Source organism: Anolis sagrei, chromosome 6 (assembly GCF_037176765.1).
Source record: "Anolis sagrei isolate rAnoSag1 chromosome 6, rAnoSag1.mat, whole genome shotgun sequence".
Taxonomy (NCBI): Eukaryota; Metazoa; Chordata; class Lepidosauria; order Squamata; family Dactyloidae; genus Anolis; species Anolis sagrei.
Window position 1 is genome coordinate 27078217 of NC_090026.1, and position 15866 is coordinate 27094082.

At 42.3% G+C, this 15866-nt stretch overlaps 1 protein-coding gene across 3 annotated transcripts in view; it reads right to left on the reverse strand.

Moving 5' to 3' along the window:
* LOC132778072 (RNA binding protein fox-1 homolog 1-like) overlaps positions 1 to 15866 on the reverse strand; it is a 57258-nt gene that overhangs the window by 23896 nt on the left and 17496 nt on the right. For 2 of the 3 annotated variants that reach the window (XM_060780691.2, XM_060780693.2), the window contains exons 2-4: positions 15271 to 15492; positions 815 to 958; positions 267 to 320 (exon numbers count right to left, since the gene is read on the reverse strand). In XM_060780691.2, the coding sequence (XP_060636674.2) occupies positions 267 to 320; positions 815 to 958; positions 15271 to 15492 (420 nt within the window). The remainder of the gene's footprint in view (positions 1 to 266; positions 321 to 814; positions 959 to 15270; positions 15493 to 15866) is intronic. The other variant, XM_060780692.2, reaches the window with a different exon arrangement.

The following is a 15866-nucleotide window of genomic DNA, read 5'->3' on the forward strand; positions in this document are numbered from 1 at the left end:
TATGCATCAAAGGATCTTGAAAACAAGAATGCAGGGGCACAACTAACAAGACTGTGTGGTACATTTGCATTATTCCTTTTAAAAAAATGACATCCTCCACAAATAGCCTGATATGGTTGTGCAATTCAGCTGGCCCTGCCAATACCAAAACACTGGGTTCTACAATACAACCGTGAGAACAAAAAATTGGCACAGGGGAGCCTTGGCTCAGACAACCTGGACTTCATGTTCCCCCTCCTTTTTTTTGGCAGCTAGTAGTTTTGTACCTTTGAGCCACGCTCATTAAAGATGATCTCCACATCTAGGATTTTCCCAAATTGCTAGAAAAGAAAAGGTAGGAAAGTTATTGACAAAGACAACAAACAGACCAGTTCTTCTCTAGAGATCATTTCCATGTAAATGTCAAAAAACTTATAGTCTCAGATTTTATACTATTGTCCATTACAAACACTTAGGATACATCCCTGAAAACCCAAAGCAATATCCTTTCACTCCATCATAACTGGAGAGTCATTTCATTCCAAGTATTGTGGGACTGTCCCTCTTCCCGGTATGTCTGCAAATGTGCTTTCTATTTCCTTTTGGATCCAGCAAAGAATGAACAGGTGAGTAACATCTGTGTCCAGTAACAGTGAATATCTTACCCACATCTACAGATGATGTCTAAAGGGGTTCTCAGTATCCTGGCTGAGCTATGGACTCCCTGCTCTAGACCCCCAATGCTCCCCTTGGTCAAACTCTATTGCTGGGTAAATTCTATGGAAAACAATGCAGAGAGAGCATGTTGTTTTTACTGTGTGCAGAACAGACTCACCCCAAACATCTGTCGCAAGTCTGGGTCACGAAAGCGGAAAGGGATGTTGGACACATGGAGGCGTTTGGGCTGGCTCTTGTTCTCAGCGCTTTCAGTTTCTTCTGCTTCAGGAGACAGCTCAGGTACAGGGACCTCTTCTGGCTGCTGTGGGTGGATGGGGGATGGAGTGGGATGGGTGGAGAGGAAATGAAGCAGGATCATGCACACCACCGAGACAACCCTCCCTTGCACCCCTGCATGGTGGGCATAAGAGGATTCTGAACCCGAGAGGCTTGCATTCTTCCAAGTTTCGTTTAGACAAAACAAACTGGGACATCCTATTTTGTTATCCATTATCAGGAAGGAGAAGAAGACCTACAAGTTGACTACAGTTCCTGGGGGTGAATGGGAATAGGATGGAAAGATGCCAGGAAAGAGTAGCTGACATAGATGGTGAGGGTCATACATTAGTTGTTGTATGGAACACCAAATGGGCACTTTGTCAAGCCTTTGTATGCTGAAAGGAAGCAGGCAAATACATGTGCATAGTACTGGTGGGGAACTTGAGACATTGTCAAAGATCCAAAGCATTATTTCATCCTTGTATGGAATGCTTGAAGCTCCCTTCCATCGATTTGCATTATTGGTATATTATGTCCATAACTGTAATGGTTTGAGAGGCAGGTCTTGGGTCAACATCTTTGACTCCTGGTAGCCATCTACATTGTGGATTAAACTTTCACAGATGTGAATATTTAGGATTGCTGTATCTGCTGCCACCTCTGCTTATGTCCTAAATGTGACTCAACATGTTATCTCTAGATCAGTGGTTCTCATCCTGTGGGTTCCCAGATGTTTTTGGCCTACAACTCCCAGAAATCCCAGCCAGTTTACAAGCTGTTAGGATTTCTGGTAGTTAAAACCCAAAACATCTGGAGACCCACAGATTGAGAACTACTGTTTTAGATATTGCTAGGCTCTCCAGCATCATTCTATGCTCAACTTCTGGTGGAAGTTGAAGTTTTGGTGGAAACTGACCATACAATTACACTGGAGGACTCAGAGATGCCTAAAGAAGTGTTTTCTCAGGTAAAATCATTTGCAATATTTTCATTTTTGGGGAGACCTTGCACCACTAAGCCTTGCAAATGCGGAGGGACTTGCTACTTGAGTAGAGATTAGTAAAAAATATTGTGGACTAAAGTTACCAAATTCCACAACCATGTGACCGAACCTTTAGGAAAGCAATTTAGGTCCTCCTTTAGGTAAAAGAGCAATCTATGATTCTTGACCATGATAATGGTGGCCTTTGGTATAGTTTATTAAAACAAAAGTGACCTTCATTGCTTTGACCTTGACGATGGCAAAAATTCAAATGCTGGGTTGGGCAATGGAACACATCGTTCCATTCCACACTTTGACAGAAGAAACCTAATGACTGATCTTGAGAAAACTATGCATTTCCAAGCCACCCAGCCTTGCAAGAAAAGAAACCCAACTTTTTGCCAATGCTTAAAATTCTCAAGATAGGTTACAAGAGATGTATTGCTCCACTGTTGGCGGGTTTCTTTTAAAATCAATATTCGACTCTGTCCCAGTCTGTAGGTTGCATTCTGTCTGCTTGATCACTGCAGTAGTCACAGCATGACTGGATATTTGAAGCTTTCATGGAAAGTTGGAGCTTTCTGTGATTGCCTTTTCATTTTGTTCATGGAATGGAAGAAAAAACATTTGCCACCTGAATGGGCGAGCAGCCTTGATTTCCTCTAAGCGGGCACATTTGGAGCACATTCCCATCGCTGTCATTATTATTTACCCATGGCACCTGCTGTGCTGTCTCTCTTTCTACACTCACTCTTAGACTAGGACAGGAACCTTTGGCCTTCGAAGGGGGCTTGGAGTTCAACTACCAGACTCTCTAATCCCATGATAAGGAGTCTGTAATGCCTTATTTTTCAGAGAAATTTCCAACACCACAGTCAGTTTGGGTGGAGATATTATGAATTTGGGGAACTGCCTTTCTGTCTTTCCTAGCACTATACCACAGTGCTCATTCAACATGGCCATTATGCAAAAACATAATAGGGCTTCCCATTGTTGCGTTTCTTTTGCTTTTTGTATTTACCACTAAATCTTCAATTGTAAGCTTCCTTTTAGCAGGCAGACAATATATATAATGAAGTAAATAAACTATTAATGTTATTTTGGATCAGTCTGCATTTCAAGTGCAGAATCCTGTGTTTCAATGTGCACTCAGGTAATTGAAAACATTGTACATGTTTGCATATAGGAAAGCAGTGCACCAAGGAGAGAAGTTCTAACCAAGATTTCTCACTGACACAGCAGTATGCCATCTGCATTTATATTTTTGGATATGGAGAAACATTCTCCCAACTGGCACTGAAAGGATGTTGTGATATGGATCCTCTTTGAAGTCATGTGAAACCAGCTGGGGCACAACTAAACATGGTACCACTTATGCACTAAGCAATTGTATCAGGCATAGTCCTTGAAAAGTAAACAGAAAAATCCAGAACCTAACTGCAGAACAGGGAAATGAGTTAGAGCCCCATGGGTATGTCTGGTAAGGATCCCAATCCAGACTGAATTCCCATTCTGCTATTAACTCATTAAAAACATTCGCTCAACTGCTAACTACATGGGCATGAGTTTTTCTATTTTTCCTCTTTCTGCTCTTGTTATGTGCCTTCAAGTTGTTTCCAACCTTTGGTAACACCGAAGTAAACCAATCACAGGGTTTTCTTTGCAAGTTTGGTTATCACTGACTTCCTCTGACAGAATGTAACTTGCTCAAAGTTGCCCAGTGGGTTTCCGTGGCTGAGCAGAGACACAAACACTGGTGTCTAGAGTTATAGATGCTCAAACTGCTACTAGATGCTCAAACTGCTATTACTAGATTTTGTGAAAAGTTTGCTCATTTGTCAGAGGAAGTGAAGACTCAAAAGAAAGATGGCCAAGAGAAATTAGATCTCATATTTATTTCCACCACATCTCATTACCCAAAAGCAGGTCCACTCTTCTTCCAAATCTTTTCTCCCGCATTATCAAATGTTCTCCCCAAAAATCAAATGTTCCAATGCTCCCAGTTAATGAACAGGACAGACACACACATACACACAGGAAAATATTAGTGGACAGAAAAGCAATTGGTGGGAACTTTGTGTAGAAGACTTGAGCAGGCATACCAGTGACACAGACAACAATTTCAAACTTGCACCTCTCTTTTCTCCATGCAAATGGATCTATCGAACTCACAATGCAGAACACCGTCACGATGCAGCATTCCAAGAGCATGGCGAGGTGTGTGCACCCTCTTTTGCAATGGCTTAAATGTCAGGATGTGGGAAAAGAGCCAGAAAATCAATCCATCTGGCATGGGGGACAATGTTGAACTTGTCTTTGAATACTACTACAAGCTATACCGGTGAATCATGAATCATGTTGGGGAACCATCAGCACACACAGAAGCAGCCTGAACTTTCAATGAACTGTCCAAGGTCCTGAATCCAGCTAAACTATGAATTTGTACCTTGGAGGGTTCTTTTAACCATCAGGTTGAAATGCAAGTGGATTTACCACCCTCTGATATGGAAGTTACCAACCCCACTTCTCTAGTGTCTACCAATGTGGGGAAGGGCCTATTGGGAAGGATGCTTAATGACCACTTGTAGATATGACAGCAGCACACACGTACAAAGAAGCTTTGAGAGTCTCAGTGAGTGTGTGTGTGCGCGCGCAAGACAAATGATCATTAGTCATAGTATGTTATGTTATGGGCTGGTGACAAACAAGATTAACTTCATGGGCTTGTTTTCACAAAGAGCAATGTGGTAAACCTATGTCTGGATTCTTAATATTTCAGACTTTGCAAAATTAAGAAATTTTGCACAGTGAGCCAGCTTACAACATTCAGCTGGGATATCAAATAGCACCACACACGATTCATTAAGAGGCATTGTTTTCCAAGCCAGCTAAGTATGTGGGCACTTGAGGTATAAAATCCCTCAAGCACCTCTCCACATCTCTAAGGCAAAATACAAGGACAGCAAATTAAAGAGCTAACAGCTGCAAATCAGTTGTCTTTTCATGACACACAAAATGTGCTGCCTGAGGCAGCTGCCTCATTTTGCCTAACAGGAGGGGTAGCCTTGACTCAGCACAAAATTAAGAATGTCAGAGGAAGGTTGATCTTAGAACTTTTATTTATAACATCTTGGTTTTTTTGTGTAGGGATTTACACATTCTTCTGAAAGGTGGGGGTGGAATTTAACCTTATGAGGGCTTTGCTGCCATCCAAAGTGAGAAAACCCTGACACAAGGTTGCAATTTCTTTTGATGTTTGTGAGAACTAGGCCTAAATTAGGTCTGCTGAAAATGTCAGCTGACTAAAGTGATATGTGCATTATCCACTTTCTAATTTACCTTATGATTATACCTTGATGCTAGCCTCCGCTTCTTAAGAATGTTTTGCAATTTCCAATTATGAAAGTGTCTGTATACATTCAAGTCACTTGTTACCTTATGGTAGTAAAGGTAAAGATTGTCCACTGACATTAAGTCCAGTCGTGTCCGACTCTGGGGGTTGGTGCTCATCTCCATTTCTAAGCCGAAGAGCCAGTGTTGTCTGTAGACACCTCCAAGGTCATGTGGCTGGCATGACTGCATGGAGCAGTACCTATGGATCTACTCACATTTGCAAGTTTTCAAACTGCTAGGTTGGCAGAAGCTGGGGCTGACAGCGGAAGCTCACGCTGCTCCCCGGATTCAAACCTGCAATCTTTCTGTCAACAAGCTCAGCAGCTTAGTGGTTTAACCCACTGCACCACCGGGGGCTCCTTAACTTATGGTAAGCCCATGAATTTCATAGGAATAATCAAAGGTGATTTTCAGTTATTTCCTCTGAAATATATAGTCCACAGCACCTGATATTCATTGACAGTCTCACATCCAAGAACTAACCCAGACTAACTCTGTTTAATTTTTAACACCTCATGTCTTTCGGGTATTTACACCAGTATTATGAAAGCAGGCTTTTTGAAAAAAGAATATATATATATATAGTTTTATTATTTGAACACTAGAAAAGTGTACCGAATACAGTGCTTAAATCTGAAGTGTGTTTTTGAGTTTTGTCAAGAAAAAGTATATTCAGACAGTTGTATGAGGGTGTTTTGTTTAAGGCCAAAACAGACATTGCACAAGAGACAAACATAGCTTTTTCCTAACTGTCTTAAAACGAAAATAAAAAACAGCCTTGGGCAGCTGAGTGTTTCTGTGGAGGAACAGCATGCTTCCCTTTTTTCCCACTTAAATAGTCTCATCTCTGAAGCTGTCTTCCCAGGTACAGAAGCTAATAGTGCATAGAATTCTTCCTGCCAATGGAATCGTCCTCACTGGTGAATCAATGGTGAATGGTGGTGGTGGGAATTAGATAAAGTTGCCTCTAATCTTAATGCTCTCAATTGCTGTGGTTCTCCTTCACTTGCTGATCACAGTGATGTTAGGAAGAAGAAAAGGAATTGGCTTTGACACAAGGCACCAAAGAAGTATTTCTATTTAAAGCTCACTTGTGGTCAAGCGAAAAATTCATTCTGACCCTTACTCTCTTGTTTTTTTTTGTCACACAAGCATATTCCCCAAGCTCTTTCACACTATATGTTTATACCACTACAGTACAACCCCTGTATTTGAGGCATACATTCCCAAACTTCATGTAGATATATAAAACCACAGATATTTGAAACGAAGGACTTCCTACCTAAGAACAGAGTTACGCTGGAGGACCTAGAAAAAGGCCTGGAAGGGATGTACCTAAAGAAAACTGAAGATACTATTCCTGTAGACACTGGGGTTGCACTGTGTATTCCAGTTTAACTATCATAATAACATCCTATAGAATCATAGTATTAGCTGTCTAAGGAGATTTGACAGGATGGAACCATGGCAGTTAAAGTGGAATTGTAGCACTGTGATTATGTAGTGTACAAGGGCCTATGATTCATCGCTACTCCATCTGATTTAAGGTCTTACCACAAAAGCATACTCCACTGCCAATATCAAGAGAGCTGTGTGTTTGTGTATGTTTGTGTGTGTGACAGAGAACTGTTGAATTCCATAATGAACATACACCGAATGGCCATGCATATAGGTTCTGACGTTGTGAGTATGAGTACCTAAGCTCACGGCACCTGCAGCGCCTATAACACTATTAAAACACAACACATACACACAAGATTCAGGCCACTCTGAAATGCATACAATCCACCAGGCAGGAGTCAATCTCCTTTAGATCTCCAGCCCTATGCCCGCTCCACCCATTGCCCCTCTCCATCTCTATCCAAAGCAATGCATCACCCAGGTGCCCTCCTCCCACTGCCAGCCTGAAGCATCCCTTAATTACTATGGACTCTTTGCTGATAAAGACAAGTTCAACAGGGATTCAACTCGCGCACCAGGCCCAAGATTCACTGGGAAGGGAGGGTGTTTCAAATGCACAAGTGTGGTGGGACAGGGAGGTGTCAGGCTGAGAAGACAGGCAGGTGCACTTGCACAATGAGTAAAAGGTTAACTATTCATGGATTAATGAGGCTAGAACAAGAGAAACGTGATGGAGTCCAAGATGCCTGGGAGAAAAACCTGAGTTTGATGGCAGGTCCAGGAAGGTTGCTGTGAACACCCCAGGAAAGGCCCTAATCCAGAAAAGATACAACAGTCATTGCAGGGAGTATATATACTACAAAGCAAGCGCTCTTTTGCCGACGGTACTTGGCAGCAACTTTCCAGAAGATGAGAGAGAAAGCAAGAAAGGAAAAGGACACACAGATACACATTACAGACTCATCCCAATATCCTCTTTTTGGCTTCTGTAGCAAGGGCAAAGAGGAGATCATTTACGATTTTCAAAGCATAACTATTAAAATCAGAAGCTTTCAAAGGCTTATTTATATGTAAAGATGCAATTAGTCACAATCATCATAACTAAGCCAACACATCTCATCATGGTGGGGAAGACTGATCAGCCTCCTTTCCAGCTAACAATTAGCAGCCAGGTTCAAGATCTCTAGATGCCCTTCATTCACATGGTTTGGCACAATTTTAAAATGTTACCTTTTCAAACCACAGGTATCAAAATAGGCCTTAGGGATGTCATCTCTAAGGCACCCTTCCAAACTAGAGGAGTCGGGACATGTAAAATTTTCTTAGGCCACCTTAGATCTTCTTTTACAAAGTAGATATACTAAGATTGCTAGAGTGAAAACTGGAGAGGTCTTCTGTGTCTTTAGTGGTTGTGTAGAAGATGGATTTTCAGCAGGTTTTGCTTGTCATACAACCAAGCAACAAGCAAAATCTGCTGCAATTACTTCTTCTACATAACCATTAAATATACCAGCGCCCTCTCTAGTTTTCACTCTGGCGATCCTAAAAAGTAATAGTTGGGGGATTTTTGAATTACTGGCCAAAGCCCAACTTGCTATTCTGTAGAAAATTCCTTGCTTTGAAATGGAAGTGTTCAGATTGGACAATCTGAACTAGCAAAAAGGAACTGGAATGAAATAGCTAAGCAGGGTTAGAGACATCTGCAATTGGCTGCTCTGGTGGCAACTGAGCAAGTGCTTCTGTTCTGGGTTTGGGTCCAGACCTTAATGGAGCTATCCAAAGTGCTGAACTGTTCTGCAAAATTGCTACTTCACTTTATTTAGATCAGTGGTTCTCAACCTGTGGGTCCCCAGCTATTTTGGCCTTCAACTCCCAGAAATTGTAACAGCTGGTAAACTGGCTGGGACCTGGGGACCACAGGTTGAGAACCACTGATTTAGATTTATACAAACTGGGCTAGAGCAAAGAAGGCACAAGAAGACAGGGCAAAGTGGAATAAAGAAGACAAAGCTCAACTGTCAATTAGAACGAAGTTTATATGGTGGCACCAATTGGAGTATTATTATTGTTAATTCCCTTCAAATTGGCTTTGGCAAATGATGATCATATGAATGAGATAATTGCAAAAGCCCCAGTCTTCAATTGTCTTGCTCACACTTGTGGCCATGGCTTCTTTGATTGTGTCTATCCACCTATAATGCTATCTTCCCCTCTTCTTACTGCCTTCAACTTTACAGACTGCTATTGTATTTTCTAATTAGTCATATCGTCTTGTTATGTGCCTAAAGTATGACAGCTTCAGTTTGGTTACTTAATATGCTCAGATCATAAGGCAATGAAGTCAAACATTGTCTGGAGAAGAAATAGCCAAGCCCTGGAACTGCTGACTTATAGGGTTGCTAGATTTTGAATTGGTCCTTCCATCTGTGCCTTTAACAACAGTCTGACTTGTAGGAATTAGCAGGTGATCATGTTTACCTCCATGCTATTAAAAGCCTGACCTCACGATTTCTGTAGCATGTGCTGCAGAAATGAAACAAGGACAGACTAGATCTCTGCCCAAATATTTGCAATATTATCACAGTTTAGATAACAAAGGGGGAGGCAAATTGGGAAACTCAGAGGTGAGTATAAGTAGGCTTTGGTTTCCCCTTGGAATTGGTGGATGCCCTCTTTTAGTTTTTTAACAGATGGTAAGACGAGCCAACTTGCTTCAAGTGCCATATTGGAGAAAGCCACTGGAATGCAAAGAATTGTGCATTATTCAGTTTCTAATTATTATCATTACCACAGTGTGAAAACCAGAAAAAGGAAAAGGATACTATTTGGATTTTCTATTTTGATATCTGACTGACTTGTGCTGTGTACAATCTCTTGGAGGACACTGTGTCCTTGAGAGGGGGCTATCAAGCTCGCACCACTTGTTCCATGGAGATAAACAGCTGCTAGTGAAGACGGTGAAAGATGGGAGGGGGCGGGTTGAAAGAGAGAGAACAGGGAATCTGATAGGGGCGCAGCTGTCTTGGCCGGAGAAAAAAGTGTTACTCAATATGGACACACAGAAGGCCATCTCCTCAGAATCACAGGCTTCAGGAAGAGAGAATATGTTGTTACCCTAAACGGTGAAAAAGGAGACCTCCTGAGCTGTGTAAAAATGGAAAAGCATTTCTTCTGACCAGAATTAAGAACTGCCTACTCAGAAGAACAACATCCATGAGTTCTAGTTTGAAACTTTCTAACTGCATCTACTTCATAGATGTCATGCTGTCTTTATATCTTAGATTTAATAGTGGTCTTGGAGGAAGTGAAGGATCAAGGCAGCCAAAACTTATAAAATGCCAAATTGTAAGTTATCTCTCACTGGATCATCTAGGGCAGTGGTTCCAAACCTTTTTTTGACCAGGGACATTAGTACTAAAAGGGTTACGAAGCAGTTTTTGGTCAACTTTAGATTTGGTTTGGTTATTTGGGGTGCCGATTCAGAAAACTGCACTGGATAGGCCACATCAGCTCTAGTTTCTGATACAGAACATATGCCATCCAGTAGTTGCCATCTGCTTGCCCACAGAAAACCATATTTAATAATCTAGGGCTGATGTGGTAGTAGTAATCTTTCATAGGTAGTCAGCCTCTCCCCTCCCGACATTCCCATTGCCTTGACACTATAAGGAGGTTTTGCAAGACCAGTCGCTCTTGTTGCTGTGTAGTTTCAAGGCAAGGGTGTAGTAGTGGTGAGGCTGCATACCATATTTTCATTCTTGTGGCCTACTGGTGGTCCACGCACCACAGGCTGGGAACCACTGCTCTAGGGTGAATAAAAACTGCCTGCAGACAATCAGGCAAAGCCATTTTTATTCTCTGGTAGCCTAAAATATCAAAAAGTGTGCGGGCAGTGACATTACTAAAATATTGCTGAAAAAACAAAATTAGATGTATTCACTTTATTAATATTTTACATGTTTACACCACAGTTCCAGATTTGTTCTTTATGTTATCTCAGTAATTCTTGTGGCAGTAATCTTGCAAGGTAAACCGATAAAGCACTGTTATCTGGGAAATGCCCATTGATTTCTGTTACCGAAACAAGTTTTTACAGTACTTCAAACATTCAGAAGACCTGCATGACCATATATGCATAAGCAGAACAAGATCCATTTTACATAGTGCAGGAAGCAGAAATCTTTTCAAACCTGAGGGAGATGACACTGCCCTGGGGTAGCCACAAGCAAAAGAGGACACAACTTCTGCAACTTTAATAACTGTGTTGAAGACAGTGTCTCAGGAGGTATCGTTTGTCTTCCTGCATAAGATATACCTGCTGAAATCTCTGCTACCAAACTGTTAAAGGTACAGGGGTTCTTCCAGCTGGCTACCCTATCCCTGTTAGATAAAAATAAACAAACCCACTGTGATTTGGTTCTAAAAGACTAGTCCTACAAATTCCTAAATTAGCACAACAATACTTAGTGAGACAAAATTACATGCCTCGATCATCTTTGGTCATTCATATGTTGAAGACCCCACGTTCTATCATCTCCTGCCAGTTTGGCCTATGGTGAAGAATGATGAGATCAGCAGTTCATCTGTATCAGGACTGCTTGATGTTCCTCACTCTCCTGTTAGATTTAATTTAGACCATTCTTCCATGTTACTCAGCCCTGCCTAATCTTGGTGGTTCTTTGGGCTATCTGAAGACACAAGGATTGAACTTAGGATCTTCTGCAAACATCACTCTGCCCCTAAGCTATGGTTCCTACCTGATCAAACAACTTCATTCAGAAATGCCAATACTTGAACAGCACTGCTGTGTTTGTAATTCACTTTGACCACTGAAGAAAATGTCATGTGGAAGTATTTAAATATCAGAGCCTATCTTCCAAGGTATTCACGACAAATACTTTGGCCATATAGCACTACTAACTATCATGACATCCCTGAGGAATGTTGGGAACTGTAGTTTGGTGATGGCTGTGTCAAAAACTCTGTGAAGTTGGTATTTCTCAGAACAAAACAGCCCTGCGTTTTCTTAGTGTTGAGCTCTAGTGAAGCGGCTAAGCATTCAGGCTAGGAAATGCAGATTGATTGTGGCTCTAATCCTATGCATGCTTATTTGGGAGTCAATTCCATTGCACAAAGCAAGACTGGCTTCTAAGTAAATACAGGTTGTAAGAAGTTACTATTTCCTGAGCTTCAGACTTCCTATCTCCAATTTTAGAGGGAGAATATTCATCTAAGTACTTGTGAGAAAATGTACATGAAATGCTCTGAACATGTGAAATACTTTGTGATTAAGGTTTTCCAGCCTGACATGCCAACCAATGGATATCACCCTGGTTTGCTTTCTCTCCCAGCATTCAGTTTCTCTCTGTACATGCATGGTGGAATGGGCTTACACTACTTCAGATTGCTTACATGTGCATATGACAGAGGGCCATTTTGGAGTGCGCCACATCAAGAGAATCTCCATGATTTGCACACATACCTACCTTTCTTACAGCAGGGATGAGGAATGTGGACCAGCCCGATGGTGTTGGGTTATTGCTACCACCATCTCTCAAAATTGGTGATGTTGACTAGGACTGATGAGAATTGTAGTCCAACAGCACTTGATGAACCACATGCCTTAGTTCTTCTTTACTGCATATTCATCCAACAAACCTCCACATTCCCATTGCACTACCTCTGTGCTAAATGTGCAGCGCATAGGCAAGTCAGTTGGCATGCCTAACTCTCCTACTAACTGTATGATGGTGGAGGGAAAGAGCAATGGTCTCTCCATGACTGAAGGTGACTAGAGGCACCAAGACAGACATTCATCCCAGCATGGCTTATGAGGAATGGAGGTAACCACAGACCCCAAGTATCTAGCATTTATGATCACCTCACAACAGGCCCGTAGCCAGGATTTCATTTCGGGGGGGGGGGGGGGGGCTAAAGGATTTTCAGGGGGGGTTGGGGGGGCTGAGTTTCAGGGGGGGGGGGGGTGAGTCTGAGTGAAAGAGGGTCTAGCCTAGCAAACCTTTTGTATAATTACTCCAATACACCCATGCATATGGGATATATTGAGTATGGTGATCAGATCATGATATGAATAAACATAACAGTTTAAATAATGCACCAGTAAGGCCTTTTCGCGAACCACCATGTGAATTTCGGGGGGGGGGGGTCTGAAGCCCCCCCCCCCCCGGCTACATGCCTGCCTCACAAATGTCACAAATAGCAGACACTTCAGAGAGGAAGTCAAGCCTCTGAGTGGTTCACTGGAGTAATGAAAAAAACATATATCCCAAGGGATATTTTAAAGTCTATGTAGTGGAGCATCTTAAACCCCTCACTTCCCGCCACCATAACACAAAGAAAAGGAAAATCCATCAGTCTCCCGCACTTAAGTTAATCTGTTAGAAATCTGACCACTCTTTAAGAGCTGTTTTTGCGGGAATTATGTGCTGTTGTTTTTTAAATCTCCTTAAGAACCAACAGACAGTATGGGGGCCATTATTTTGGGGCACTCTAATGCAGCACTGGTTGTTATTGACCCTGGGCTAATGCTGATCATTGGCAAGACAGCTGTAGTCAGTGACTACATGTATGGAACTGGTCTCTGGCAGAAAGGGAAAAAATGATTGTCACTCTCTACGTCATCAGCCTGAGGAGCACTGCTCTACTGCAGCTGGAAGTGGGAAGTATAAGGGAGAAACTTCAAAAATGTTGTGGAATCTCTACAAATCTCCAGTTTAATTTGGACATTCAAGTCCATTTTCCAGACATGATGCCCTTGAGTAATTGGCAAGCTTCCACCCCTCAATGTGGTCCAGCATAATAATGGCACCTGTCCTGGCTGTTTATGTCAAGCAGATTTTAGTCTGCATTTTGAGCACCCCCCAGATATCCTTGACTGAGAGGATGTTGAAGGCACTGCAGGAAATGTTCACCAGGCGCTATCTTCACAGGGCCATAAGTGGACCCTAAGAACTTGCCTGTTTGTCTTGGTCCATAATCAAAACTTGGAAAGAGTATTTATTTGAATCACAACATCTGAAATGCTCGATTCAGCATGGCCAAACCCTCCAACTGCCTCAATTTCAACAGGGACAGTTCCAACTTATCCTCTGTTATCCTGTGGTTTTTGAAAAGCACAGGTTTCATCTTCCACCTTCTACTTTCCCCTTTTTCTTCAGCTTACTTCAGTTTCCACAAACTGAGTTCAAAGTAACTTGCATTCAATTAATTCAGCAAGAGGGAGGAGTGGAACATCCTGCTCTTCCCTATAGAGTCTGATAAAAGCCATTTGCTGCAGCTTGTGTATTTCTAGCTTTGTTTTCATCCTCATTAATGCCTTTTGTCCTTTTGATCTTATTGTTGTGTTGCTTGGCCACACAAGTTTAACAAGCTATCAAACATAGGGTGGTACTTTATCCCTTTGTATCCCAGATTTGGACATTATCAAGGGTTTTCTCTCTCTCAGGGTCTGTGGCTAAAGCAGACTCAGGCCCTTTCTACACAGCTGTATAAAATCCGCATTATCTGCTTTGAACTGGATTATATGGCAGTGTAGACTAAAACAATCTAGTTCAAATAAAATAATGTGGATTTTCTGCTTTGATAACCTGGATTATTTGGCAGTGTAGAAGGGGCCTCAGTCAAAGTTCTGTGTACCATGTCACTCAGTGCAAAATTGATTAATCCCAAAATGTGTCACTCCTTTCAGAATGTCCACCCGTCAAATACTCCAGCAGTTGTCACGAAGTTTGGCTTTTCCAATCAAAGGAGTGGCATTAAATCATAGAATCATAGAGTTGGAAAAGACCTTGTGGGCCATCCAGTCCAACCCCCTGCCAAGAAGCAGGAAAATGGCATTCAGATGGCCATCCAGCCTCTGTTCAAAAGCCTCCAAAGAAGGAGCCTCCACCAAACTCTGGGGCAGAGAGTTCCACTGCAGAACAGCTCTCACAGTCAGGAAGTTCTTCCTAATGTTCAGGTGGAATCTCCTTTCCTGTAGTTTGAAGCCATTGCTCCGTGTCCTAGTCTCCAGAGCAGCAGAAAACAAGCTTGCTCCCTCCTCCCTATGACTTCCCCTCACATATTTATACATGGCTATCATGTCTCCTCTCAGTTTTCTCTTCTGCAGGCTAAACATGCCCAGCTCTTTAAGCCTCTCCTCATATGGCTTGTTCTCCAGACCCTTGATCATTTTAGTTGCCCTCCTCTGGACACATTCCAGCTTGTCAATATCCCTCTTCAATTGTGATGCCCAGGATTGCTCCAAACTAATTTTGTCTGGCATATACAAAGAAGCAAGATCGGAGTTGGGAGATGATAATGGAATGCCATAGAGCCAACTAACTGACTTTCCTAACCTGTGTTTTTTTTTTAATGTAGATAACAAGATTCTAGATTGTTGATCTACTGTCACCAGAATGATCTTGGAGAAACAACTGCTCAAGAGGTGGTGGTGGGGGGAATAGATGCTCTGGCTCAGCCTCTAGCTTTGTCCCTCAGCTCCTCCAGAAGGCAATCCCTAATCACATTTTTTTAAATTGCCATACCACCAAACCCTCAACCTGGGAGCCCTCACTTACAGCAGGTGGTGGGGGCAGCGGCAGTGGCTCTGATGCAGCTGTTCCTTGCTCAGTGAAGATGCGCAGGCTGTGTTCTGGGGCTGTTGGAGATGGGTACTCTGAAGCGGTGCTGTGGAGATGATACTGTGGAGGCAGCCGGGCCTGAGGTGGTGGTGGAGGATACTGAGCTGGGAACGTCTGGGTCATGGCATCAGTTGGCGGCACTGCAGCATCTGCGCTACCCTGGAGAGAGAGAAAGAAGAAAGAATGAAGCAGGGAACCACAACTACAAGAGATTCTGGAACCTTAAGCCTTTTCACATTACACAGTTGTAATGCAATGATCACCCATTACCATGGCTGAATCTCATGGAATCCTAGAGTTTGTAGTCTAGGATTTGCTCTCTGTCACAGTTTGAAGTACTCCTCCCTAAACTTGCAAGTCCCACGATGTAGGATGGAGTCATGGCAGTTAAAGTAGATTCATAGTGCTACAACTGTTGAAGAGAAAAAGTTTCCTTGTCCGCTGTAGTAAAGACACTGAGCTTATAAAAAAGAAATCGGTGATTACATTCCTTTAGCCCTAAGAAATCCAAGTATTTTCTTAGTCAAGCTAAA